The 26,678-nt window shown below is 47.8% G+C and overlaps 2 protein-coding genes across 2 annotated transcripts; both read left to right on the plus strand.

Moving 5' to 3' along the window:
• The first annotated feature begins 3,177 nt into the window (after window positions 1–3,177).
• Window positions 3,178–4,404, plus strand: LOC116986562 (protein FAM187B-like). Its single transcript, XM_033042159.1, has one exon. It carries the CDS (start codon window positions 3,178–3,180, stop codon window positions 4,402–4,404), a length of 1,227 nt encoding a protein of 408 aa, XP_032898050.1.
• A 14,046-nt stretch (window positions 4,405–18,450) lies between these two features.
• On the plus strand, window positions 18,451–19,683 carry LOC116986563 (protein FAM187B-like). Its single transcript, XM_033042161.1, has one exon. It carries the CDS (start codon window positions 18,451–18,453, stop codon window positions 19,681–19,683), a length of 1,233 nt encoding a protein of 410 aa, XP_032898052.1.
• Window positions 19,684–26,678: the final 6,995 nt, after the last annotated feature.

The raw sequence follows: 26,678 nt of genomic DNA on the forward strand, positions 1-26,678 counted from the left end.
GGTTACCAAGCTCACGGAACTGGGCCCCTGCGCATCCCTCTGCACCTGGATCCCCGACTTCCTCATCCACAGACCACAGTCTGTTCGAATTGGAGGAACCACTTCATCCTCAGTAACAATTAGTACAGGAGCACCTCAGGGCTGTGTGCTCAGCCCCATGCTTTACTCACTCTATACCCATGACTGCGTAGCCGGACATAATGCTTGTCAACGGACATAATGCTCATCAAGTTTGCCGACGACACCACTGTGGTTGGACGAATCATAGATGGGGACGAGACAGAGTATAGAAGTGAGATTGAATGACTGACCAAATGGTGCCAGCACAACAACCTGGTTCTCAACATCAGTAAGACCAAGGAACTGATTGTGGACTTTGGTAGGGGAAGGATGAGGACCCACAATCCTGTTTATATCAATGGGAAGATGGTGGAAAGGGTCAATTACTTCAAATTCCTGAGCGTGCATATATCAGAAGATCTTTCCTGGACCCAGCACACCGATGCAATTGTAAAGAAGGCACATCAGTGACTACTTCCTGAGAAGATTACGGAGATTCGGCATGACAACGAGGATTCTCCTAAACATCTACAGGTGCACGGCAGAGAGCATGCTGACTGGTTGCATCGTGGCCTGGTTTGGCAACTTGAACGTCCAGGAGCGAAAAAGTCTACAAAACGTTGTGCCCACTGCCCAGTTGATCACTGGCTCTGACCTCCCCACCGTCGAAGGGATCTATTGTAGTCGCTGCCTCAAAAAGGCAGCCAAAATCATCAAGGACCCACACCATCCTGGCCACACACTCATCTCACTATTGCCATCAGGAAGAAGGTTTAAGCCTGAAAACTATAATGTCCAGGTTCAGGAACAGCTTCTTCCCTACAACCATCAGGCTATTAAACACAACAACGAATAAGCTCTGAGCTCTGAACTGCAAAAGACTAGATTATTATTTGTTATTTGCACTATATTTGTTATTTATTGAACTTTTTATTTTTTTCCCCCATTATGTACGATGTTTACATATTCACATATTCTGTTGTGCTGCAGCAAGTAAGAATTTCATTGCCCCGTCCGGGACATATCTTGACTCTTGAGAACAGGGTACAGAGGTAACTTTGGATATTTGAAAGACGTATTTTATTTCATCTCAAATGGATTTGTGCAGTAAATAGTTTGCCTGATTTGCTGTGGAAATGGGAAATGAAAGAGGCGATTTGTATCATCGTGTGATCTGTGGATGTTATTTACTGAGGTGACAACGTTTCCATCACCCTTTGTGGAAGAGGTAAGAGGAGCGGCATTGATGTGGCAGGGTCCCATTGATGAGGTCACAAGGGACAATAAGTGCAGGAGTAGCACCGCCATTTAATATGATCATGGCTGATCATCCCCAATCAGTACCCCGTTCCTGCCTTCTCCCCATATCTCCTGACTCCGCTATTTTTAAGAGCCCTATCTAGCCCTCTCTTGAAAGCATCCAGAGAACCTGCCTCCACTGCCCTCTGAGGCAGAGAATTCCACAGACTCACAACTCTCTGTGAGAAAAAGTGTTTCCTCGTCTCCATTCTAAATGGCTTACTCCTTATTCTTAAACTGTGGCCCCTGGTTCTGGACTCCCCAACATCGGGAACATGTTTCCTGCCTCTAGCATATCCAAGCCCTTAACAATCTTATATGTTTCAATGAGATATCCTCTCATCCTTCTAAACTCCAGATTGTACAAGCCCAGCTGCTCCATTCTCTCAGCATGTGACAGTCCCACCATCCCAGGAATTAACCTTGTAAACCTACGCTGCACTCCCTCAATAGCAAGAATGTCCTTCCTCAAATTAGGGGACCAAAACTGCACACAATACTCCAGGTGTGGTCTCACTAGGGCTCTGTACAACTGCAGAAGGACCTCTTTGCTCCTATATTCGATTCCTATTGTTATAAAGGCCAACATGCCATTCGCTTTCTTCACTGCCTGCTGTACCTGCATGCTTACTTTCATAAGTTGTACTTCCCCTTTTCCCAACTTGACGCCATTTAGATAGTAATCTGCCTTCCTGTTTTTGCAACCAAAGTGGATAACCTCACATTTATCCACATTAAACTTCATCTGCCATGCATCTGCCCACTCCCCCAACCTGTCCAAGTCACCCTGCATTCTCATAGCATCCTCCTCACAGTTCACACTGCCACCCAGCTTTGTGTCTTCTGCAAATTTGCTAATGTTACTTTGAATCTCTTCATCCAAATCATTGATGTATATTGTAAATAACTGCGGTCCCAGCGCCAAGCCTTGCGGTACCCCACTAGTCACTGCCTGCCATTCTGAAAGGGACCCCTACTCTTTGTTTCCTGTCTGCCAACCACTTCTCTATCCATGTCAGCACTCTACCCCCAATACCATGTGCCCTAATTTTGCCCACTAATCTCCTATGTGGGACCTTATCAAATGCTTTCTGAAAGTCCAGGTACACTACATCCACTGACCCTCCCTTGTCCATTTTCCTAGTCACATCTTCAAAAAATTCCAGAAGATTAGTCAAGCATGATTTCCCCTTTGTAAGTCCATGCTGACTCGGACCAATCCTGTTACTGCTATCCAAATGTGCGGCAATCTCATCTTTTATAATTGACTCCAGCATCTTCCCCACCACCGATGATAGGCTAACTGGTCTATAATTCCCCGTTTTCTCTCTCCCGCCTTTCTTAAAAAGTGGGATAACATTAGCCTCCCTCCAATCCACAGGGACTGATCCTGAGTCTATTGAACATTGGAAAATTATCACCAATGCATCCACGATTTCTAGAGCCACTTCCTTAAGTACCCTGGGATGCAGACCGTCAGGCCCTGGGGTTTTGTCAGCCTTCAGTCCCATATTCTATCCAACACCATTTCCTGCCTAATGTGGATTTCCTTCAGTTCCTCTGTCACCCCAGATCCTCTGGCCACTACTATATCAGGAAGATTGTTTGTGTCCTCCTTAGTGAAGACAGATCCAAAGTACCTGTTCAACTCATCTGCCATTTCCTTGTTCCCCATAATAAATTCACCTTTTTCGGTCCATTGATGAGGTCACGGGGAGTCACAAGGGGTCCATTGATGAGGTCAGGGGAGCCGTTGATATGGTGACAGTTACGTCCCTGCTCCAGCCCACAGTCAACTGGACGAACCATCAGTGAAGCATGATGCGCAGAGTACTGCTTTCGACTCTGGTCACGTTGGCTGTAATGGGCGCCTTGCTCACCTTCATGAACCAGGAGGACGACTTGGCTTACTGCTCGGACACAGCCCCCTGCTCCCTGGCCTTCCTGTCAAACAACCCACTCAGCCTGCGTTGCCCGAGTGCCACAGAAGTACCGGAAGACTCCATCTACTGGCAGTACCAAGACCTTAGCCAGCCTCAAGCAAAACCCCGCACCTTCATCAGATCCGGGCACTTGAGGCAGCACCGCAGGGCGATGGGCAAACTGGGAAGGCGAGCCAACCTACGGAGCGGCTCCTTGATCATGAACAAGGCGGAGACCTCAGACACGGGCCTGTACCTGTGCAAGTCGGCTAATTCCACCCTAGCCGCCTACCAGGTGGATGTGCAGGACTCGTCTCTGCTTTACGTGTCCCACCAAGGGCTGGGGGAGAGCACAATGTCAAACCAGAGCCTGAGGGTTAACTTGGGCTCTTCCCAGCACATGGTCAAGCTCTACACCCGCTGGGGACCATGGCAGGACTGTGACCGGTGCAACATAATAGGGGAGCAGAAGGTGATGGGCTTCTGTTACGCCAAACTAAGCCAGGACATCGATGAGGACGAGGACGAGGGCGAGGCACTGGAGGTGAATGGCGTCACCTTGCCCTGTGGCCTAATGGAGCTGCACATTGGGCAGTCCTTGCCCCGGCGCGGCGCCGAGCTCCACTACCAATGGTGCCGCGAGCCGTGCGAGAAGGAGGAAATACCAGTGGGGTTGCCGGAGATTGGCGATTGGTGGTGGTTGGGTCAGGAGCCTGCGATCGACTGGGTGGAGCCTCGCAAAATAATACAGCAGTTGATGTACCATGACATCCTTGACAACGCCCGGATGACATGCCCGGGGGCGTCAGTGTACACGCCCGTTCTCTGGCAGCGCGACTCCACCTTTATCACCCGAAATGGCAACAGTGACGGGAGACACCGGCTGGTCGACGCCATGGGAGGCGGCATCTACGAAATACAAAACGTGATGCCCTCCGACCGCGGCATCTACCGCTGCTGGGTGCATGGGCGTAGGGTCGCCTCATTCCACCTGGAGACGCCCGAGATGCCAGTGGTACGCCGCCACATCAACCGGCGACTGCTTAAAGGCATAGCATACATCGTCGGCACGATCGCCATGGTCTTCGTGTTCAGCGCCATGGCTGAGATGGTGCACGACTAATTGTTTGCGATCTTCCTGTACAACTGCCTCCTCAAGACCACATAAAGACCACGAGACATAGGGGCAGAATTAGGCCCATCTCCGCCATTTTATCGCGGCTGATTCGTTTTTCCCTCTCCCCATAATTCTTCTGCCCTCTCCCATAATCATTTTTAACATTAATAATTAATTATCCATCCCTCAAGGACTTGGCCTCTCGTGCCCCAGGCCATGGATGACGCAGCTGGGCTGCAGCAGCAGGGGCAAATGAACAACTGGGCTGCGTTGCCTCCAGTGGAGCTGCAGTGTGAATAACATTGGTGCACGTGGGCTGCTTTAGCAAAATCAACATGCTGCATGGCAGAGTGCCGACTGCATTGCTGCTGTGCCAGTGACCATGCTGCATTGAAGCACCTTGGGAGCAATGCCACCACCTTCAACAGTCACTGCCTGCTTAGCTGCTCTAGGGGCAGAGCTGCACTGGACACAGCCCTGGGCGGCATGCATGTGAGCTTGCTGCAGTGAAGGGACAGAGGCAGCACAATGGAACCTGGTGCAACAGCTCGATTGGTGTGTTAGCAGACAGCTACGGCGCTGCATTTGGTGACTGCTCTGCTTGTGAACCTGGCTTGCATTGGAAGAATGGCACCCTAGGTGTGTTAAAGGGAACTATGAAAGAACTGCAGTGGCTGGTAAAATCGAAGGTAGACACAAAATGCAGCATCTTTGGAGAGGGGTCGAGACCCTTCTTCAGACTGATGAGCGGATAGGACAAAGAAGATAGTGGAACTAATGGCAGAACTGAGGTGTGTGGGGTGAGGGAGGAAATGAAGAGAGAGGGCAAGGGCTATCTGAAGTTCGAGAAGTCAATGTTCATACTGCTGGGGTGTAAACTACCCAAGTGAAATACGGTGCATTCAGAAAATATTCAGACCCCTTCACTTTTTCCATATTTTGTTACGTTACAGCACTATTCATTTTTTTTAATCATCAATCTACACAGGTACGGGCTCTGGCTGGGCCACTGAAGGACATTCATGGCCACTCCAACGTTGTCTTGGCTATGTGCTGTTGGAAGGTGAACCTCCGCTCCAGTCTGAGTTCCAGAATGCTCTGGAGCAGGTTTTCATCAAGGATCTCGCTGTATTTTGCTCTGTTCCACTTTCCCTGGATCCTGATTAGTCTCCTGCCGCTGAAAAACATCCCCACAGCATGATGCTGCCACCACCATGCTTCACTGTGGGTATGGTATTGGCCAGGTGATGAGCGATGCCTGGTTTCCTCCAGACATGGTGCTTGGCATTCAGGCCAAAGAGCTCCATCAGGTTCTTGGTCACCTCCCAGACCAAGGCCCTTCTCCCCCGATTGCTCGGTTTGGCCGGGCGGCCAGCTCTGTGAGGAGTCCTGGTGATTCCAAAGTTCTTACATTTAAGAATGACGGAGGCCACTGTGCTCTTCAGGACCTGCAATGCTGCAGAAATTGTTTTATACCCTTCCCCAGATCTGTGTCTCGACACAATCCTGTCTCGGAGATCTACAGACAATGTCTTTGTCTTCATGGCTTGGTTTTTGCTCTGACATGCACTGCCAACTGTGGGACCTTATACAGACAGATGTGTGCCTTTCCAAACCATGTCCAATCAATTTAATTTACCACTGGTGGACTCCAATCAAGTTGTAGAAACATCTCAAGGATAATCAATAGAAACGGGATGAACCCAAGCAATTTTGTGTGATATTTCAGTTATTTATTTTTAATTACTTTGCAAAAATTTCTAAACAGCTTTTTTCGCTTCTTCATTCTGCGGTATTGTGTGTAGATTGATGATTAAAAAAATGAATCAATTTAAAAATCAGGCTGTAAGTAACAAAATGGGGAAAAAGTGGTCTGTATATTTTCTGAATGCACTTTATGAGCTGCTGTTCCTCAAATTAGTGCTGGGCCTCTCTCTGACAATGGAGGAGGCCCAGGACAGAGAGGTCAGATTCGGAATGGGAGGAGGAGTTGAAGTGCTGGGCTACCGGGAGATCAGCTTGGTTGAGGCGGACTGAGCCGAGATGTTCAGCGAATGATTGCCGAGTCTGTGCTTGGTCTCGCCAATGTAGAGAAGTTGACACCTAGAACAGCGGATGCAGTAGATGAGGTTGGAGGTGGTACAAGTGAACCTCTGCCTCACCTGGAAAGACTGTTTGGGTCATTTGGATGAAGTCGAGGGGGAAAGGTAAAGGGACAGGTCTTGCATCTCCTGCAGTTGCAGAGGAAAGTGTCTATGCCCCTGTCCCACTAGGAGACATGAACGGAAACCTCTGGAGACTTTGTGCCCCACCCAAGGTTTCCGTGCGGTTACCGGAGGTTCCCGGAGGTTTTTGTCAGTCTCCCTAATGGTCGAAAGTGGTTTCCGGTTCTTCTATGTTCCGGCGATTATTTCAAAAAATTTAAAACCGGCCGAGACTAAAAATAGGTTGCCGTTTTAAAAATCGGTAATTTTTTAGTCGAAGCCGGTTGCGATGCTAGTTGAAGGTGGTTGCCGGAGGTTGCAGGTAGCCTTCCACTACCTGCAACCTGTTACCAATTTTTAAAATGGCAACCTATTTTTAGTCGCGGCCGGTTTTTAATTTTTTGAAATAATCGCCGGAACATACAAGAACCGGAAAAGCACTTTCGACCATTAGGGAGACTGACAAAAACCTCCGGGAACCGCACGGAAACCTTGGGTGGGGCGCAAAGCCTCCAGAGATTTCCGTTCAGGTTTCCTAAGTGGGACAAGGGCATGAGGAGGGAATGGAGGGAACGGTCTTTGTGGAAAGCAGAAAGGGGAAGATACGGCCAGCAGTGGGATCCCTTTGGAGGTGGCAAAAATGTTGGAGGATTGTGGGCGGAGCTTTTTTGTTCAAGTTTGTGACCCAACTCACGGAACTACCTGAATTTTTAACATATTGTGTATAAATATTATATAAATATACCTGAAACTCGTCAAGACCAAAACCTGCAGATTTTTTTAAAATATGAGAAAAACCTCAATTTTTTTCCGAGTAGTAAATATCCAATCAATGCACGTTTGACTTTGAGGTCGGACGCAAATTGACCAATCCCGCGCTTTGTTTTATGGTTGCTAGGCAGCGAGGACCCTGGGATCATGGCTGCCTCCTAATTACATCAAAACAATAACAAGGTTTCCAAGGAATATAGGTATTGCTAACCTTGCTGATAATTTTGTTTTTCAATTGATTTGTCTTTATAAAGTTACTAGACTAAATGGGACCTGTTGGGTCCCAGCTTCACACGGCAGGGCTGGTCCCCCAACGCAATATTCCACCTCTCCAACAATTCCAATATTGTTGGCCAGTGAGGGGGGGGGGGGGTTGCTGGAGCATGGTGTTGCGGGCCGAAGGGACTGGTTTCCAAAGGGCTAGTAGGGACATTGTGGGCTAAATGGATTCTTGGGCTGTCAGCTCAGTCACTTCGACCACTCACACACACACACACACACACACACACACACACACACACACAAACACAAAAACACACACACAAACACACACACACACACACACACACAAACACTCACAAACATACACACACACATTGACACACACACACACACACAAAAACACACACTCACACCAAAACACACACACACACACTCACAAACACGTACACATACAGACACACACACACACACACACACACACACAAACACACACTCACACAGACACTCACACCAAAACTCTCACACACACACACACACACACACACACACACATACACTCACAAACACATACACACACAGACACACACACACTCACACACACAAACACACACTCACACAGACACTCACACCAAAACACGCGCGCACACACACACACACACACTCACTGACTCACACACCATCTATATGGCAGTAAACTTTCTTGAATACTCACATGGCTGAGCGTGGCCTCACCACTTTGGGGTTTCCGCAGTCAGCGGCAGTTCCGCAGTCAGCGTGACCTCTGCACTTACCGGAAATTACACTATCAGTGCGACTTCTGAACTCACTGGAAATTACACAATCAGCCCGACCTAAAAAAGCAATTATTCCTTCCAAACAAAGTCGGACCTAATAAAGCATTGCAGTTTCAAGCACAGGCAGGACATTGCCATTAAGGGCTAACAATATATATATACACACACACACACACACATATATATATATATATATATATACACACACACACACACAAGCACATATATATATATACACATATACATATACATACATATAGTACAAGAATATATGGTTTTAAGAGACTGCAGCATGGAATTAAGCTCCCCATGGTGTAATATGGGCATTGGACACTAGATGGCACTTACTTTTTTGATTTCATTTTCTAATTAGTTTAATTAAATAATGTGCAACTTTTGGCACTGACGAGTTATGACTTTTTTCTCAATTATATTTTATCTAAATCTGTGCAAAATTTAATGTATTTCCGAGACATGGGTCACGAAAGTTAAATTCTAGACACATTTTCGATGCTCGGCCCACCGCAGCTATATGCTGTATGCGACGGCTGATGGGGTGGAAAGTGAGTATAAGGGGGACTCAGGACGTTACGAGAGGGGGAACCACCTCCAAAGTGATCCCACTACTGGCCATATCTTCCCATCTCCACCGCTTTCTGTTTTCCACAGCGACCATTTCCTCTGTAATTACCTGCTCAACTCGTCCTTTCCCACCCAAAGCACCCTCCCCCCAGGCACTTTCCTCTGCAATCGCAGGAGATGCAACACCTGTCCCTTTACCTTCCCCCCTCGAATCCATTCAAGGACCCAAACAGTCTTTCCAGGTGAGGCAGACGTTCACTTGCACCTCCTCCAACCTCATCACTGCATCCGCTGTTCCAGGTGCCAACTTCTCTACATTGGCGCTACCTAACGCAGGCTCGGTGATCATTCGCTGAGCACCTCGGCTCAGTCTGTCTTAGCCAACCCGATCTCCCGGTGGCCCAGCACCAACTCCCCCCCCCATTCCTAATCTGTCCTTTCTCTCCTGGGCCTCCTCCATTGCCAGAGTGAGGCCCAGTGCAAATTGGAGGTTCAGCACCTCATATTTCACTTGGGTAGTTTACACCCCAGCGGTATGAACATTGACTTCTCTAACTTCTGGTAGCCCTTGTTCTCTTGCTTCATTCCCCCCTTCACAGTTCCCTCACTGGTCCCACTGTCTCCGCCTACATTCATTCTTTGTCCTACCCCCTCCCCTGAATAAAGAAGGGTATCGACCTGAAATGTCACCAATTCCTTCTCTCCATAGATGCTGCCTCGCCCGCTAAGTTTCTCTGGCATTTTGTGTCTACTGGCTACTCCCATTTCTCCCCTCCTGCCTGCCCCCATTAACATTCCTTCCTCTGGCTTCACCATTTGCAATTAAAATCCTCCTCAGTCTCACACCAGTGTTTAGCAGCTACAGGCCCGTACGAAGGATGGGGACAGGCGGGGTCGGCAGAGAGCTGTGGAGAGACTGGCTGCCGACAAGACCAAGCCCTTGAAGAGCCAGACGGCGAGGTGGTGCAAAGTGGAGCCCAATGGTTTGGGGCAGCTCTGCCTCCGAGGACGGCAGCAACCACGAGCAGCACTCCAGGGTTCACAATCAACCACACCAGCAGCACTCCAGGGTTCCAACCACATGAGCAGCACCCAGCACTCCAGCACTCCAAGAAGAAACAGCAGCCTCGCCAGCAGCAGCCCACGGTGCACAATAACAACACCAGCAGCACCCAAGGGTGCAAAGTACAGCAGCAGCACCCAGCACTCCAGCAGTCCAACGAGAAACAGCAGCCTCGCCAGCAGCAGCCCACGGTGCACAATAACAACACCAGCAGCACCCAAGGGTGCAAAGTACAGCAGCAGCACCCAGCACTCCAGCAATCCAACGAGAAACAGCAGCCTCGCCAGCAGCAGCCCACGGTGCACAATAACAACACCAGCAGCACCCAAGGGTGCAAAGTACACCAGCAGCACCCAGCACTCCAGCAATGCCCCTATACTGTAGATATTTTAACTTTATTTACCCATTGTTATTTACAATTAATATAAATTTACCTATTTACCTATTATTGTTCTATTAAATATATTCAATTTTACTTCGAAAAGTTTGTTTCCTTGCAATATTTCTTTAATCTATGATTATTGTTTTGGTCGTTGCGAATAATGTATCTTCGACGAATCTTAAGGTTAATTATTTCCTTCATGCAACTCTCCCGAATTTATATTCATGTACTGTAGAATGTTCATTTTTCTCGGGTTGGTAATGAGCATTGAAGGGGAGTAAATATAATTCCACCATCACCCTTATATGTCTATATCTCTTGTTTCCTTTTCCCCTGACTAGTCTGAAGTTGGGTCTCGACCCAAAACGGCACCCATTCCTTCTCTCCAGAGATGCTGGCTATCCTGCTGAGTTACTCAAGCTTTTTGTGTCTACCCTTACATCAAATGTGCTCATTCTCCTTGCCTAGATGGTGACTCTTTTATTTCTGAAGCACCGAGGCTTTTAATTTGTTCGATGGATGGGGAGTGAATAATTGTGGACTGAAATTTCACCCATTCCCTCTCTCTAAAGATGCTGACTGTCCCGCTGAGTTAGCCTAGCATTTTGTGACTATCTTTGGTGTAAACCAGCATTAGCAATTCCTTCCTTATACATATGGAGGTTTTGGGCTGGGTTTGGCCACGTTCGAATCATTTGGCGGATTCTGGGTGCAGGAGGTTTGGAACTGTCCGGGCTGCATTCCAATGGATCCATGAGTGGACCATGATTAGGCTGAATGACACAAGAGGGCAACCAGCAAAAGCAAATGCCTAACAAATGCATAGGGAGGCCAGTGGTGACCAAACTGAACTAGGGTGTGGATTACCGAGGAGTATATTTATTTGTTTTTTTCAGGGCGGCACGGTGGCGCAGCAGTAGAGATGCTGCCTCACAGTACCAGAGACTCAGGATCAATCCTGACTACAGGTGCTGTCTGCACGGAGTTTGTGCATTCTCCCTGTGACCACGTGGGATTTCTCCGGGCACTCCGGTTTCCTCCCACATTCCAAAGATGTACAGGTTTGTAGGGTTAATTGGCTTCTGTAAATTGCCCTTAATCTGTAAAATAGAAATAGTGTATGGGGAACGCTAGTTACTTGCTACACCTTCACAGCCTCATTCATGTAAAAGCACAAATAAATATACAATAATCCGTAACGCTATCAATTAATTGTAATAAATTTATAGTTGGGTGGCATGGTGGTGCAGCAGTTGTGTTGCTGCCTTATTGCGCCAGAGACCTGGGTTTGGTAAATTGTCCCCAGTGTGTAGGATAGTGCTAGTGTATGGGATCGCTGGTCGGCGAGGACTTGGTGGGCCGCAGGACCTGCGTCCGTACTGTGTCTCTAAACTAAACTAAATTAAATCCAGTCAATACTGAATGAACTCCAGAAAAACATTGGGTTGAATCTCATACTTATTATATTTGCTTACTACACAGAAGATGGTTATTCGGTCAAATGAGTACACATTCAAGACACATCAATGTGCCATTCTTCCTCATTTCATGAAACCCATTCTCTCTCACATGTTCATCCATGCTACGTTGATTGTCCTGCCACCCACAAGCACTGGGGGCAATGTACAGGAAGTAGCCAATTGACTTACTGGCATATTTCCACTGTAGGTTTTCACTGTACCTGTGACAATAAACAAAACTGAACTAAACGTTGGGGATGTGGGAACAAACTGGAGCACATGGGAAAACCAATGCGGTCATAGAATGTGCAGGAAGGAACTGCAGATGCTGGTTTATACCGAAGATAAGACACTAAATGCTAGAGTAAGTCAGCGGGTCAGGCAGCATCTTTAGAGAAAAAAGAATAGGTGACCTTGCGGGTCATAACCCTTCATTGAGACTGAAACTAGAGATGGAGGGTCGGTAGGGAATAAACTAGAGGTGAGAAAAGTCCAAAACAAATCAGGGCTGGAAACAAATGACCTCAAGAGCCCATAATGGTCCAATGTTGAGGGCGATGTAACAACAAGAGGGATACAAGGATGTCAACGGCGGAACTGGTAGGATGACTAACGTGGGGAAGTGGCGAGAGAGGGGAGAGGATGGAATGCAGGAATACCTGAAGTTACAGAAATCAACATTCATACCGCTGGGTTTGTAAGCTGCCCAAGCGAAATATGTGTTGTTCCAGGAATTTGTATATATCTTCAGCAGTCATGTGCAAACTCCACATGGACATGTCCCCAACAACCATCCTCTACGATGCGCCGTAGAAAGCATTCAATCGGGATGCATCACAGCATGGTTATGGGAACAGCTCCATCCAAGACGGCAAGAAATTGCAAAGAGTTGTGGATGTAGCCAAGAGCATCCACAAACATGTTCAGACCTTGTGTGAACTGAACTGGTTTAATATCAGTGCATCTAATCATTAACTCAGGGAGATTTTATAGACTACTTATTTCCTTTGCAACAGCTAATGCATCTCATAACTCCTGATTCGGTCATTTATGCCAGCCAATTCCTGTAATTGATTTCACCATGAGCCTGCCATTAGAACAATTCTGCGGGTAAACAGAAGCAGAGGAAAGCATCCTGAGTAATCATAATTTGTGGAGGTGACTGAATGTTTCATCTCCAATTCATCTCCAATGTTTAGTTTAATTTAGTTTGGTTTAGTTTAGTTTGGTTTGGTTATACAGCAGATACACAGACCCTTTGGTCCACCATGTTCACGCCGACCATCGATCACCTGTTCACACCTGCTCTATCTTATCCCACTTTCGCGTCAACTATAGACAATAGACAATAGGTGCAGGAGTAGGCCATTCGGCCCTTCGAGCAAGCACCTCCATTCAATGTGATCATGGTTGATCATCCCAAATCAGTACCTCGTTCCTACCTTCTCCCCATATCCCCTGACTCCGCTATTTTTAAGAGCCCTATCTAGCTCTCTCTTGAAAGCATCCAGAGAACCTGCCTCCACCGCCCTCTGAGGCAGAGAATTACACAGACTCGTCACTCTCTGGGAGAAAAACAGTTTCCTCGTCTCCGTTCAGGAGAGACAGTGGATGCTGTTTATTTGGATTTTCAGAAGGCCTTTGATAAGATGCCGCATGTGCTGCTAAACAAGATAGAAGTCCATGGGATTAGAGGCAAGGTATTGGCACAGATAGAAGATTGGCTGACTGGCAGATGGCAAAGAATGAGAAGTAAGGAGGACTTTCCTTGTCGGCTGCCATTGGCTGGTGATGTTCCACAAGGTTTGGTTTTGGGTCGCTACTTTTCATGGTATATGTTAATGATCTGGATAATGGAATTGATGACTTTGTGGCTGAGTTTGCAGATGATACAAAGGTAGGTAGAGGGGCTGGTAGTGTTGAGGAAGATGGGATGCTGCAGAAGGACTTGGACAGGTTGGCAGAGTGGGCAAAGACATGGTAAATGCAGCCTAGCAATGTGTACTGTCATGCACTTTGGTAAAAGAAATAAAGGCGTAGACTAGTTTCTAAATGTGTCAGTAATCAAAGGTTCAAAGGGACTTGGGAATGCTGGTGTAGGTTTCCCAAAAGGCAAATTTGCAGGTTAAGTCAAATTAAGGAAGACAAATGCAAGGTTAGTGTTCATTTCCAGGAGACTCGTATGTAAAAGCAAGGATGTAATGCTGAGGCTTTATTAGGTGCTCGTGAGACCACATTTTGAATAATGTGAACAGTTTTGGGCCCCATATGTGAGGAAGGATGTGCTGGCTTCACAGAACATTGAACATCTTGAACATCTTGAACATCTTCAACTTCCTTGAACATCTTCCTCTCAGCCTTGGGGTGGCAAAATGGCTCAGCTGGTGGACCTACTGCCTCACAGGGCGGCACAGTGGTGCAGCAGTAGAGTAGCTGCCTTACAGCACCAGAAACCTGGGCTCCATCCTGAATATAGGTGCTGAATATACAAAGTTTCAGTGTTCTCCCTGTGACCGCATGGGTTTTCTCCGGGTGCTCCAAGATTCCACCCACAATCCAAAGGCATGCAGGTTTGTAGGTTAATTGACTGCTGTAAAAATTGTTCCTGGTGTGTTGGATAGAACTAGTGTACGTGTTCCTCCGCGGGTTCCCGTTTCCTCCCACATCCCAAAGACATGTGGGTCGTGAGAATTCGTAGACATAATCGTAGGAGTTCGTGAACATAGTCATGGAAGGTCGTGGGAGTTTGTAGATTACCACCATCTTGATCTTTTTTTTAGGTCCTTTAAAATCGGCAGAGGTTTTGAATTAAGTTATATATTCTCCCAACTTCTTCTGGGGCAACGGAAAGCACTGGGTCTCTGCAGCCGTCCTGAGTCTCCCGATCGAGGAGGGCAGTCAGTCGCTGGTGTGCACTCGCACCAAGTTGGCGGCTCTCCGCCTCAGGACCTTGCAGAGATACCTGTACTCAGGGCATCCTCCCAGGTGGCACGTGCTGGTGACGCTCTTTTTCCAACGGAGCCGCTTCCTTCAAGGAGGTATGCGGATCCCGATGGTGGGCGCCAGTTGTGCGGTCCTGATGGGGATGCCCGGCTTCTACAGGGACTTGTTGAGAGTCTGGAACCTGGTTGCCGTTGACCGGGGCCCCCCTCCGCCGTGCCCGGGTGCAGATAGAAAGGGAATACGCCCTGTCTACGGGCACACTGAGAGAGTTCCGCGACCGCTGGGCACCGAGGGGGGTTGAATGTATCCTGGACAAGGATTGCAATATAGTTGTTTAGCAGTTGCTTAGCATATTTGTTTGTCTTGTATTATGGTGGTGTTTTGTTTTATTGTATTGTAAATACTATTTTAATATTTGAATAAATATTTTTGATTAAAAAAGAATAAAAAAATAAAAAAGCTGGTTACCAAGCTCACGGAACTGGGCCCCTGCGCATCCCTCTGCACCTGGATCCCCGACTTCCTCATCCACAGACCACAGTCTGTTTGAATTGGAGGAACCACTTCATCCTCAGTAACAATTAGTACAGGAGCACCTCAGGGCTGTGTGCTCAGCCCCATGCTTTACTCACTCTATACCCATGACTGCGTAGCCGGACATAATGCTTGTCAACGGACATAATGCTCATCAAGTTTGCCGACGACACCACTGTGGTTGGACGAATCATAGATGGGGACGAGACAGAGTATAGAAGTGAGATTGAATGACTGACCAAATGGTGCCAGCACAACAACCTGGTTCTCAACATCAGTAAGACCAAGGAACTGATTGTGGACTTTGGTAGGGGAAGGATGAGGACCCACAATCCTGTTTATATCAATGGGAAGATGGTGGAAAGGGTCAATTACTTCAAATTCCTAGGCGTGCATATATCAGAAGATCTTTCCTGGACCCAGCACACCGATGCAATTGTAAAGAAGGCACATCAGTGACTACTTCCTGTGAAGATTACGGAGATTCGGCATGACAACGAGGATTCTCCTAAACATCTACAGGTGCACGGCAGAGAGCATGCTGACTGGTTGCATCGTGGCCTGGTTTGGCAACTTGAACGTCCAGGAGCGGAAAAGTCTACAAAACGTTGTGCCCACTGCCCAGTTCATCACTGGCTCTGACCTCCCCACCGTCGGAGGGATCTATTGTAGTCGCTGCCTCAAAAAGGCAGCCAAAATCATCAAGGACCCACACCATCCTGGCCACACACTCATCTCACTATTGCCATCAGGAAGAAGGTTTAAGCCTGAAAACTATAATGTCCAGGATCAGGAACAGCTTCTTCCCTACAACCATCAGGCTATTAAACACAACAACGAATAAGCTCTGAGCTCTGAACTGCAAAAGACTAGATTATTATTTGTTATTTGCTCTATATTTGTTATTTATTGAACTTTTTATTTTTTCCCCCCATTATGTACGATGTTTACATATTCACATATTCTGTTGTGCTGCAGCAAGTAAGAATTTCATTGCCCCGTCCGGGACATATCTTGACTCTTGAGAACAGGGTACAGAGGTAACTTTGGATATTTGAAAGATGTATTTTATTTCATCTCAAATGGATTTGTGCAGTAAATAGTTTGCCTGATTTGCTGTGGAAATGGGAAATGAAAGAGGCGATTTGTATCATCGTGTGATCTGTGGATGTTATTTACTGAGGTGACAACGTTTCCATCACCCTTTGTGGAAGAGGTAAGAGGAGCGGCATTGATGTGGCAGGGTCCCATTGATGAGGTCACAAGGGACAATAGGTGCAGGAGTAGCACCGCCATTTAATATGACCATGGCTGATCATCCCCAATCAGTACCCCGTTCCTGCCTTCTCCCCATATCTCCTGACTCCGCTATTTTTAAGAGCCCTATCTAGCTCTCTCTTGAAAGCATCCAGAGAACCTGCCTCCACTGCCCTCTGAGGCAGAGAATTCCACAGACTCACAACTCTCTGTGAGAAAAAGTGTTTCCTCGTCTCCATTCTAAATGGCTTACTCCTTATTCTTAAACTGTGGCCCCTGGTTCTGGACTCCCCAACATCGGGAACATGTTTCCTGCCTCTAGCATATCCAAGCCCTTAACAATCTTATATGTTTCAATGAGATATCCTCTCATCCTTCTAAACTCCAGATTGTACAAGCCCAGCTGCTCCATTCTCTCAGCATGTGACAGTCCCACCATCCCAGGAATTAACCTTGTAAACCTACGCTGCACTCCCTCAATAGCAAGAATGTCCTTCCTCAAATTAGGGGACCAAAACTGCACACAATACTCCAGGTGTGGTCTCACTAGGGCTCTGTACAACTGCAGAAGGACCTCTTTGCTCCTATATTCGATTCCTATTGTTATAAAGGCCAACATGCCATTCGCTTTCTTCACTGCCTGCTGTACCTGCATGCTTACTTTCATAAGTTGTACTTCCCCTTTTCCCAACTTGACGCCATTTAGATAGTAATCTGCCTTCCTGTTTTTGCAACCAAAGTGGATAACCTCACATTTATCCACATTAAACTTGATCTGCCATGCATCTGCCCACTCCCCCAACCTGTCCAAGTCACCCTGCATTCTCATAGCATCCTCCTCACAGTTCACACTGCCACCCAGCTTTGAGTCTTCTGCAAATTTGCTAATGTTACTTTGAATCTCTTCATCCAAATCATTGATGTATATTGTAAATAACTGCGGTCCCAGCGCCAAGCCTTGTGGTACCCCACTAGTCACTGCCTGCCATTCTGAAAGGGACCCCTACTCTTTGTTTCCTGTCTGCCAACACTTCTCTATCCATGTCAGCACTCTACCCCCAATACCATGTGCCCTAATTTTGCCCACTAATCTCCTATGTGGGACCTTATCAAATGCTTTCTGAAAGTCCAGGTACACTACATCCACTGACCCTCCCTTGTCCATTTTCCTAGTCACATCTTCAAAAAATTCCAGAAGATTAGTCAAGCATGATTTCCCCTTCGTAAGTCCATGCTGACTCGGACCAATCCTGTTACTGCTATCCAAATGTGCGGCAATCTCATCTTTTATAATTGACTCTTCCCCACCACCGATGATAGGCTAACTGGTCTATAATTTCCCGTTTTCTCTCTCCCGCCTTTCTTAAAAAGTGGGATAACATTAGCCTCCCTCCAATCCACAGGGACTGATCCTGAGTCTATTGAACATAGGAAAATTATCACCAATGCATCCACGATTTCTAGAGCCACTTCCTTAAGTACCCTGGGATGCAGACCGTCAGGCCCTGGGATTTTATCAGCCTTCAGTCCCATATTCTATCCAACACCATTTCCTGCCTAATGTGGATTTCCTTCAGTTCCTCTGTCACCCCAGATCCTCTGGCCACTACTATATCAGGAAGATTGTTTGTGTCCTCCTTAGTGAAGACAGATCCAAAGTACCTGTTCAACTCATCTGCCATTTCCTTGTTCCCCATAATAAATTCACCTTTTTCGGTCCATTGATGAGGTCACGGGGAGTCACAAGGGGTCCATTGATGAGGTCAGGGGAGCCGTTGATATGGTGACAGTTACGTCCCTGCTCCAGCCCACAGTCAACTGGACGAACCATCAGTGAAGCATGATGCGCAGAGTACTGCTTTCGACTCTGGTCACGTTGGCTGTAATGGGCGCCTTGCTCACCTTCATGAACCAGGAGGACGACTTGGCTTACTGCTCGGACACAGCCCCCTGCTCCCTGGCCTTCCTGTCAAACAACCCACTCAGCCTGCGTTGCCCGAGTGCCACAGAAGTACCGGAAGACTCCATCTACTGGCAGTACCAAGACCTTAGCCAGCCTCAAGCAAAACCCCGCACCTTCATCAGATCCGGGCACTTGAGGCAGCACCGCAGGGCGATGGGCAAACTGGGAAGGCGAGCCAATCTACGGAGCGGCTCCTTGATCATGAACAAGGCGGAGACCTCAGACACGGGCCTGTACCTGTGCAGGTCGGCTAATTCCACCCTAGCCGCCTACCAGGTGGATGTGCAGGACTCGTCTCTGCTTTACGTGTCCCACCAAGGGCTGGGGGAGAGCACAATGTCAAACCAGAGCCTGAGGGTTAACTTGGGCTCTTCCCAGCACATGGTCAAGCTCTACACCCGCTGGGGACCATGGCAGGACTGTGACCGGTGCAATGTAATAGGGGAGCAGAAGGTGATGGGCTTCTGTTACGCCAAACTAAGCCAGGACATCGATGAGGACAAGGACGAGGACGAGGGCGAGGCACTGGAGGTGAATGGCGTCACCTTGCCCTGTGGCCTAATGGAGCTGCACATTGGGCAGTCCTTGCCCCGGCGCGGCGCCGAGCTCCACTACCAATGGTGCCGCGAGCCGTGCGAGAAGGAGGAAATACCAGTGGGGTTGCCGGAGATTGGCGATTGGTGGTGGTTGGGTCAGGAGCCTGCGATCGACTGGGTGGAGCCTCGCAAAATAATACAGCAGTTGATGTACCATGACATCCTTGACAACGCCCGGATGACATGCCCGGGGGCGTCAGTGTACACGCCCGTTCTCTGGCAGCGCGACTCCACCTTTATCACCCGAAGTGGCAACAGTGACGGGAGACACCGGCTGGTCGACGCCATGGGAGGCGGCATCTACGAAATACAAAACGTGATGCCCTCCGACCGCGGCATCTACCGCTGCTGGGTGCATGGGCGTAGGGTCGCCTCATTCCACCTCGAGACGCCCGAGATGCCAGTGGTACGCCGCCACATCAACCGGCGACTGCTTAAAGGCATAGCATACATCGTCGGCACGATCGCCATGCTCTTCGTGTTCAGCGCCATGGCTGAGATGGTGCACGACTAATTGTTTGCGATCTTCCTGTACAACTGCCTCCTCAAGACCACATAAAGACCACGAGACATAGGGGCAGAATTAGGCCCATCTCTGCCATTTTATCGCGGCTGATTCATTTTTCCCTCTCCCCATAATTCTTCTGCCCTCTCCCATAATCATTTTTAACATTAATAATTAATTATCCATCCCTCAAGGACTTGGCCTCTCGTGCCCCAGGCCATGGATGACGCAGCTGGGCTGCAGCAGCAGGGGCAAATGAACAACTGGGCTGCGTTGCCTCCAGTGGAGCTGCAGTGTGAATAACATTGGTGCACGTGGGCTGCTTTAGCAAAATCAACATGCTGCATGGTAGAGTGCCGACTGCATTGCTGCTGTGCCAGTGACCATGCTGCATTGAAGCACCTTGGGAGCAATGCCACCACCTTCAACAGTCACTGCCCGCTTAGCTGCTCTAGGGGCAGAGCTGCACTGGACACAGCCCTGGGCGGCATGCATGTGAGCTTGCTGCAGTGAAGGGACAGAGGCAGCACAATGGAACCTGGTGCAACAGCTCGATTGGTGTGTTAGCAGACAGCTACGGCGCTGCATTTGGTGACTGCTCTGCTTGTGAACCTGGCTTGCATTGGAAGAATGGCACCCTAGGTGTGTTAAAGGGAACTCTGAAAGAACTGCAGTGGCTGGTAAAATCGAAGGTAGACACAAAATGCAGCATCTTTGGAGAGGGGTCGAGACCCTTCTTCAGACTGATGAGCGGATAGGACAAAGAAGATAGTGGAACTAATGGCAGAACTGAGGTGTGTGGGGTGATGGAGGAAATGAAGAGAGAGAGCAAGGGCTATCTGAAGTTCGAGAAGTCAATGTTCATACTGCTGGGGTGTAAACTACCCAAGTGAAATACGGTGCATTCAGAAAATATTCAGACCCCTTCACTTTTTCCACATTTTGTTACGTTACAGCCCTATTCATTTTTTAAAATCATCAATCTACACAGGTACGGGCTCTGGCTGGGCCACTGAAGGACATTCATGGCCACTCCAACGTTGTCTTGGCTATGTGCTGTTGGAAGGTGAACCTCCGCTCCAGTCTGAGTTCCAGAATGCTCTGGAGCAGGTTTTCATCAAGGATCTCGCTGTATTTTGCTCTGTTCCACTTTCCCTGGATCCTGATTAGTCTCCTGCCGCTGAAAAACATCCCCACAGCATGATGCTGCCACCACCATGCTTCACTGTGGGTATGGTATTGGCCAGGTGATGAGCGATGCCTGGTTTCCTCCAGACATGGTGCTTGGCATTCAGGCCAAAGAGCTCCATCAGGTTCTTGGTCACCTCCCAGACCAAGGCCCTTCTCCCCCGATTGCTCGGTTTGGCCGGGCGGCCAGCTCTATGAGGAGTCCTGGTGATTCCAAAGTTCTTACATTTAAGAATGACGGAGGCCACTGTGCTCTTCAGGACCTGCAATGCTGCAGAAATTGTTTTATACCCTTCCCCAGATCTGTGTCTCGACACAATCCTGTCTCGGAGATCTACAGACAATGTCTTTGTCTTCATGGCTTGGTTTTTGCTCTGACATGCACTGCCAACTGTGGGACCTTATACAGACAGATGTGTGCCTTTCCAAACCATGTCCAATCAATTTAATTTACCACTGGTGGACTCCAATCAAGTTGTAGAAACATCTCAAGGATAATCAATAGAAACGGGATGAACCCAAGCAATTTTGTGTGATATTTCAGTTATTTATTTTTAATTACTTTGCAAAAATTTCTAAACAGCTTTTTTCGCTTCTTCATTCTGCGGTATTGTGTGTAGATTGATGATTATAAAAATGAATCAATTTAAAAATCAGGCTGTAAGTAACAAAATGGGGAAAAAGTGGTCTGTATATTTTCTGAATGCACTTTATGAGCTGCTGTTCCTCAAATTAGTGCTGGGCCTCTCTCTGACAATGGAGGAGGCCCAGGACAGAGAGGTCAGATTCGGAATGGGAGGAGGAGTTGAAGTGCTGGGCTACCGGGAGATCAGCTTGGTTGAGGCGGACTGAGCCGAGATGTTCAGCGAATGATTGCCGAGTCTGTGCTTGGTCTCGCCAATGTAGAGAAGTTGACACCTAGAACAGCGGATGCAGTAGATGAGGTTGGAGGTGGTACAAGTGAACCTCTGCCTCACCTGGAAAGACTGTTTGGGTCATTTGGATGGAGTCGAGGGGGAAAGGTAAAGGGACAGGTCTTGCATCTCCTGCAGTTGCAGAGGAAAGTGTCTATGCCCCTGTCCCACTAGGAGACATGAACGGAAACCTCTGGAGACTTTGCGCCCCACCCAAGGTTTCCGTGCGGTTACCGGAGGTTCCCGGAGGTTTTTGTCAGTCTCCCTAATGGTCGAAAGTGGTTTCCGGTTCTTCTATGTTCCGGCGATTATTTCAAAAAATTTAAAACCGGCCGAGACTAAAAATAGGTTGCCGTTTTAAAAATCGGTAATTTTTTAGTCGAAGCCGGTTGCGATGCTAGTTGAAGGTGGTTGCCGGAGGTTGCAGGTAGCCTTCCACTACCTGCAACCTGTTACCAATTTTTAAAATGGCAACCTATTTTTAGTCGCGGCCGGTTTTTAATTTTTTGAAATAATCGCCGGAACATACAAGAACCGGAAAAGCACTTTCGACCATTAGGGAGACTGACAAAAACCTCCGGGAACCGCACGGAAACCTTGGGTGGGGCGCAAAGCCTCAAAAGATTTCCGTTCAGGTTTCCTAAGTGGGACAGGGGCATGAGGAGGGAATGGAGGGAACGGTCTTTGTGGAAAGCAGAAAGGGGAAGATACGGCCAGCAGTGGGATCCCTTTGGAGGTGGCAAAAATGTTGGAGGATTGTGGGCGGAGGAGCTTTTTTGTTCAAGTTTGTGACCCAACTCACGGAACTACCTGAATTTTTAACATATTGTGTATAAATATTATATAAATATACCTGAAACTCGTCAAGACCAAAACCTGCAGATTTTTTTAAAATATGAGAAAAACCTCAATTTTTTTCCGAGTAGTAAATATCCAATCAATGCACGTTTGACTTTGAGGTCGGACGCAAATTGACCAATCCCGCGCTTTGTTTTATGGTTGCTAGACAGCGAGGACCCTGGGATCATGGCTGCCTCCTAATTACATCAAAACAATAACAAGGTTTCCAAGGAATATAGGTATTGCTAACCTTGCTGATAATTTTGTTTTTCAATTGATTTGTCTTTATAAAGTTACTAGACTAAATGGGACCTGTTGGGTCCCAGCTTCACACGGCAGGGCTGGTCCCCCAACGCAATATTCCACCTCTCCAACAATTCCAATATTGTTGGCCAGTGAGGGGGGGGGGGGTTGCTGGAGCATGGTGTTGCGGGCCGAAGGGACTGGTTTCCAAAGGGCTAGTAGGGACATTGTGGGCTAAATGGATTCTTGGGCTGGCAGCGCAGTCACTTCGACCACTCACACACACACACACACACACACACACACACACTCACAAACATACACATACACTCACAAACATACACACACACATTGACACACACACACACACACAAAAACACACACTCACACCAAAACACACACACACACACACTCACAAACACGTACACATACAGACACACACACACACACACACACACACACAAACACACACTCACACAGACACTCACACCAAAACTCACACACACACACACACACACACACACATACACTCACAAACACATACACACACAGACACACACACACTCACACACACAAACACACACTCACACAGACACTCACACCAAAACACGCGCGCACACACACACACACACACTCACTGACTCACACACCATCTATATGGCAGTAAACTTTCTTGAATACTCACATGGCTGAGCGTGGCCTCACCACTTTGGTCGGACCAAACAAAGTCGGACCTAATAAAGCATTGCAGTTTCAAGCACAGGCAGGACATTGCCATTAAGGGCTAACAATATATATATACACACACACACACACACATATATATATATATATATATATATATATATATACACACATACACACACAAGCACATATATATATATACACATATACATATACATACATATAGTATAAGAATATATGGTTTTAAGAGACTGCAGCATGGAATTAAGCTCCCCATGGTGTAATATGGGCATTGGACACTAGATGGCACTTACTTTTGGCACTTTTGGCACTGACGAGTTATGACTTTTTTCTCAATTATATTTTATCTAAATCTGTGCAAAATTTAATGTATTTCCGAGACATGGGTCACGAAAGTTAAATTCTAGACACATTTTCGATGCTCGGCCCACCGCAGCTATATGCTGTATGCGACGGCTGATGGGGTGGAAGGTGAGTATAAGGGGGACTCGGGATGTTACGAGAGGGGGAACCACCTCCAAAGTGATCCCACTACTGGCCATATCTTCCCATCTCCGCCGCTTTCTGTTTTCCACAGCGACCATTTCCTCTGTAATTACCTGCTCAACTCGTCCTTTCCCACCCAAAGCACCCTCCCCCCAGGCACTTTCCTCTGCAATCGCAGGAGATGCAACACCTGTCCCTTTACCTTCCCCCCTCGAATCCATTCAAGGACCCAAACAATCTTTCCAGGTGAGGCAGACGTTCACTTGCACCTCCTGCAACCTCATCACTGCATCCGCTGTTCCAGGTGCCAACTTCTCTACATTGGCGCTACCTAACGCAGGCTCGGTGATCATTCGCTGAGCACCTCGGCTCAGTCCGTCTTAGCCAACCCGATCTCCCGGTGGCCCAGCACCAACTCCCCCCCCCATTCCTAATCTGTCCTTTCTCTCCTGGGCCTCCTCCATTGCCAGAGTGAGGCCCAGTGCAAATTGGAGGTTCAGCACCTCATATTTCACTTGGGTAGTTTACACCCCAGCGGTATGAACATTGACTTCTCTAACTTCTGGTAGCCCTTGTTCTCTTGCTTCATTCCCCCCTTCACAGTTCCCTCACTGGTCCCACTGTCTCCGCCTACATTCATTCTTTGTCCTACCCCCTCCCCTGAATAAAGAAGGGTATCGACCTGAAATGTCACCAATTCCTTCTCTCCATAGATGCTGCCTCGCCCGCTGAGTTTCTCTGGCATTTTGTGTCTACTGGCTACTCCCATTTCTCCCCTCCTGCCTGCCCCCATTAACATTCCTTCCTCTGGCTTCACCATTTGCAATTAAAATCCTCCTCAGTCTCACACCAGCGTTTAGCAGCTACAGGCCCGTACGAAGGATGGGGACAGGCGGGGTCGGCAGAGAGCTGTGGAGAGACTGGCTGCCGACAAGACCAAGCCCTTGAAGAGCCAGACGGCGAGGTGGTGCAAAGTGGAGCCCAATGGTTTGGGGCAGCTCTGCCTCCGAGGACGGCAGCAACCACGAGCAGCACTCCAGGGTTCACAATCAACCACACCAGCAGCACTCCAGGGTTCCAACCACATGAGCAGCACCCAGCACTCCATCACTCCAAGAAGAAACAGCAGCCTCGCCAACAGCAGCCCACGTTGCACAATAACAACACCAGCAGCACCCAAGGGTGCAAAGTACAGCAGCAGCAGCACCCAGCACTCCAGCAGTCCAACGAGAAACAGCAGCCTCGCCAACAGCAGCCCACGGTGCACAATAACAACACCAGCAGCACCCAAGGGTGCAAAGTACAGCAGCAGCACCCAGCACTCCAGCAGTCCAACGAGAAACAGCAGCCTCGCCAGCAGCAGCCCACGGTGCACAATAATAACACCAGCAGCACCCAAGGGTGCAAAGTACAGCAGCAGCACCCAGCACTCCAGCAATGCCCCTATACTGTAGATATTTTAACTTTATTTACCCATTGTTATTTACAATTAATATAAATTTACCTATTTACCTATTATTGTTCTATTAAATATATTCAATTTTACTTCGAAAAGTTTGTTTCCTTGCAATATTTCTTTAATCTATGATTATTGATTTGGTCGTTGCGAATAATGTATCTTCGACGAATCTTAAGGTTAATTATTTCCTTCATGCAACTCTCCCGAATTTATATTCATGTACTGTAGAATGTTCATTTTTCTCGGGTTGGTAATGAGCATTGAAGGGGAGTAAATATAATTCCACCATCACCCTTATATGTCTATATCTCTTGTTTCCTTTTCCCCTGACTAGTCTGAAGTTGGGTCTCGACCCAAAACGGCACCCATTCCTTCTCTCCAGAGATGCTGGCTATCCTGCTGAGTTACTCAAGCTTTTTGTGTCTACCCTTACATCAAATGTGCTCATTCTCCTTGCCTAGATGGTGACTCTTTTATTTCTGAAGCACCGAGGCTTTTAATTTGTTCGATGGATGGGGAGTGCATAATTGTGGACTGAAATTTCACCCATTCCCTCTCTCTAAAGATGCTGACTGTCCCGCTGAGTTAGCCTAGCATTTTGTGACTATCTTTGGTGTAAACCAGCATTAGCAATTCCTTCCTTATACATATGGAGGTTTTGGGCTGGGTTTGGCCACGTTCGAATCATTTGGCGGATTCTGGGTGCAGGAGGTTTGGAACTGTCCGGGCTGCATTCCAATGGATCCATGAGTGGACCATGATTAGGCTGAATGACACAAGAGGGCAACCAGCAAAAGCAAATGCCTAACAAATGCATAGGGAGGCCAGTGGTGACCAAACTGAACTAGGGTGTGGATTACCGAGGAGTATATTTATTTGTTTTTGCCATTCTTCCTCATTTCATGAAACCCATTCTCTCTCACATGTTCATCCATGCTACGTTGATTGTCCTGCCACCCACAAGCACTGGGGGCAATGTACAGGAAGTAGCCAATTGACTTACTGGCATATTTCCACTGTAGGTTTTCACTGTACCTATGACAATAAACAAAACTGAACTAAACGTTGGGGATGTGGGAACAAACTGGAGCACATGGGAAAACCAATGCGGTCATAGAATGTGCAGGAAGGAACTGCAGATGCTGGTTTATACCGAAGATAAGACACTA

Source organism: Amblyraja radiata, chromosome 24 (assembly GCF_010909765.2).
Source record: "Amblyraja radiata isolate CabotCenter1 chromosome 24, sAmbRad1.1.pri, whole genome shotgun sequence".
Taxonomy (NCBI): domain Eukaryota; kingdom Metazoa; phylum Chordata; class Chondrichthyes; order Rajiformes; family Rajidae; genus Amblyraja; species Amblyraja radiata.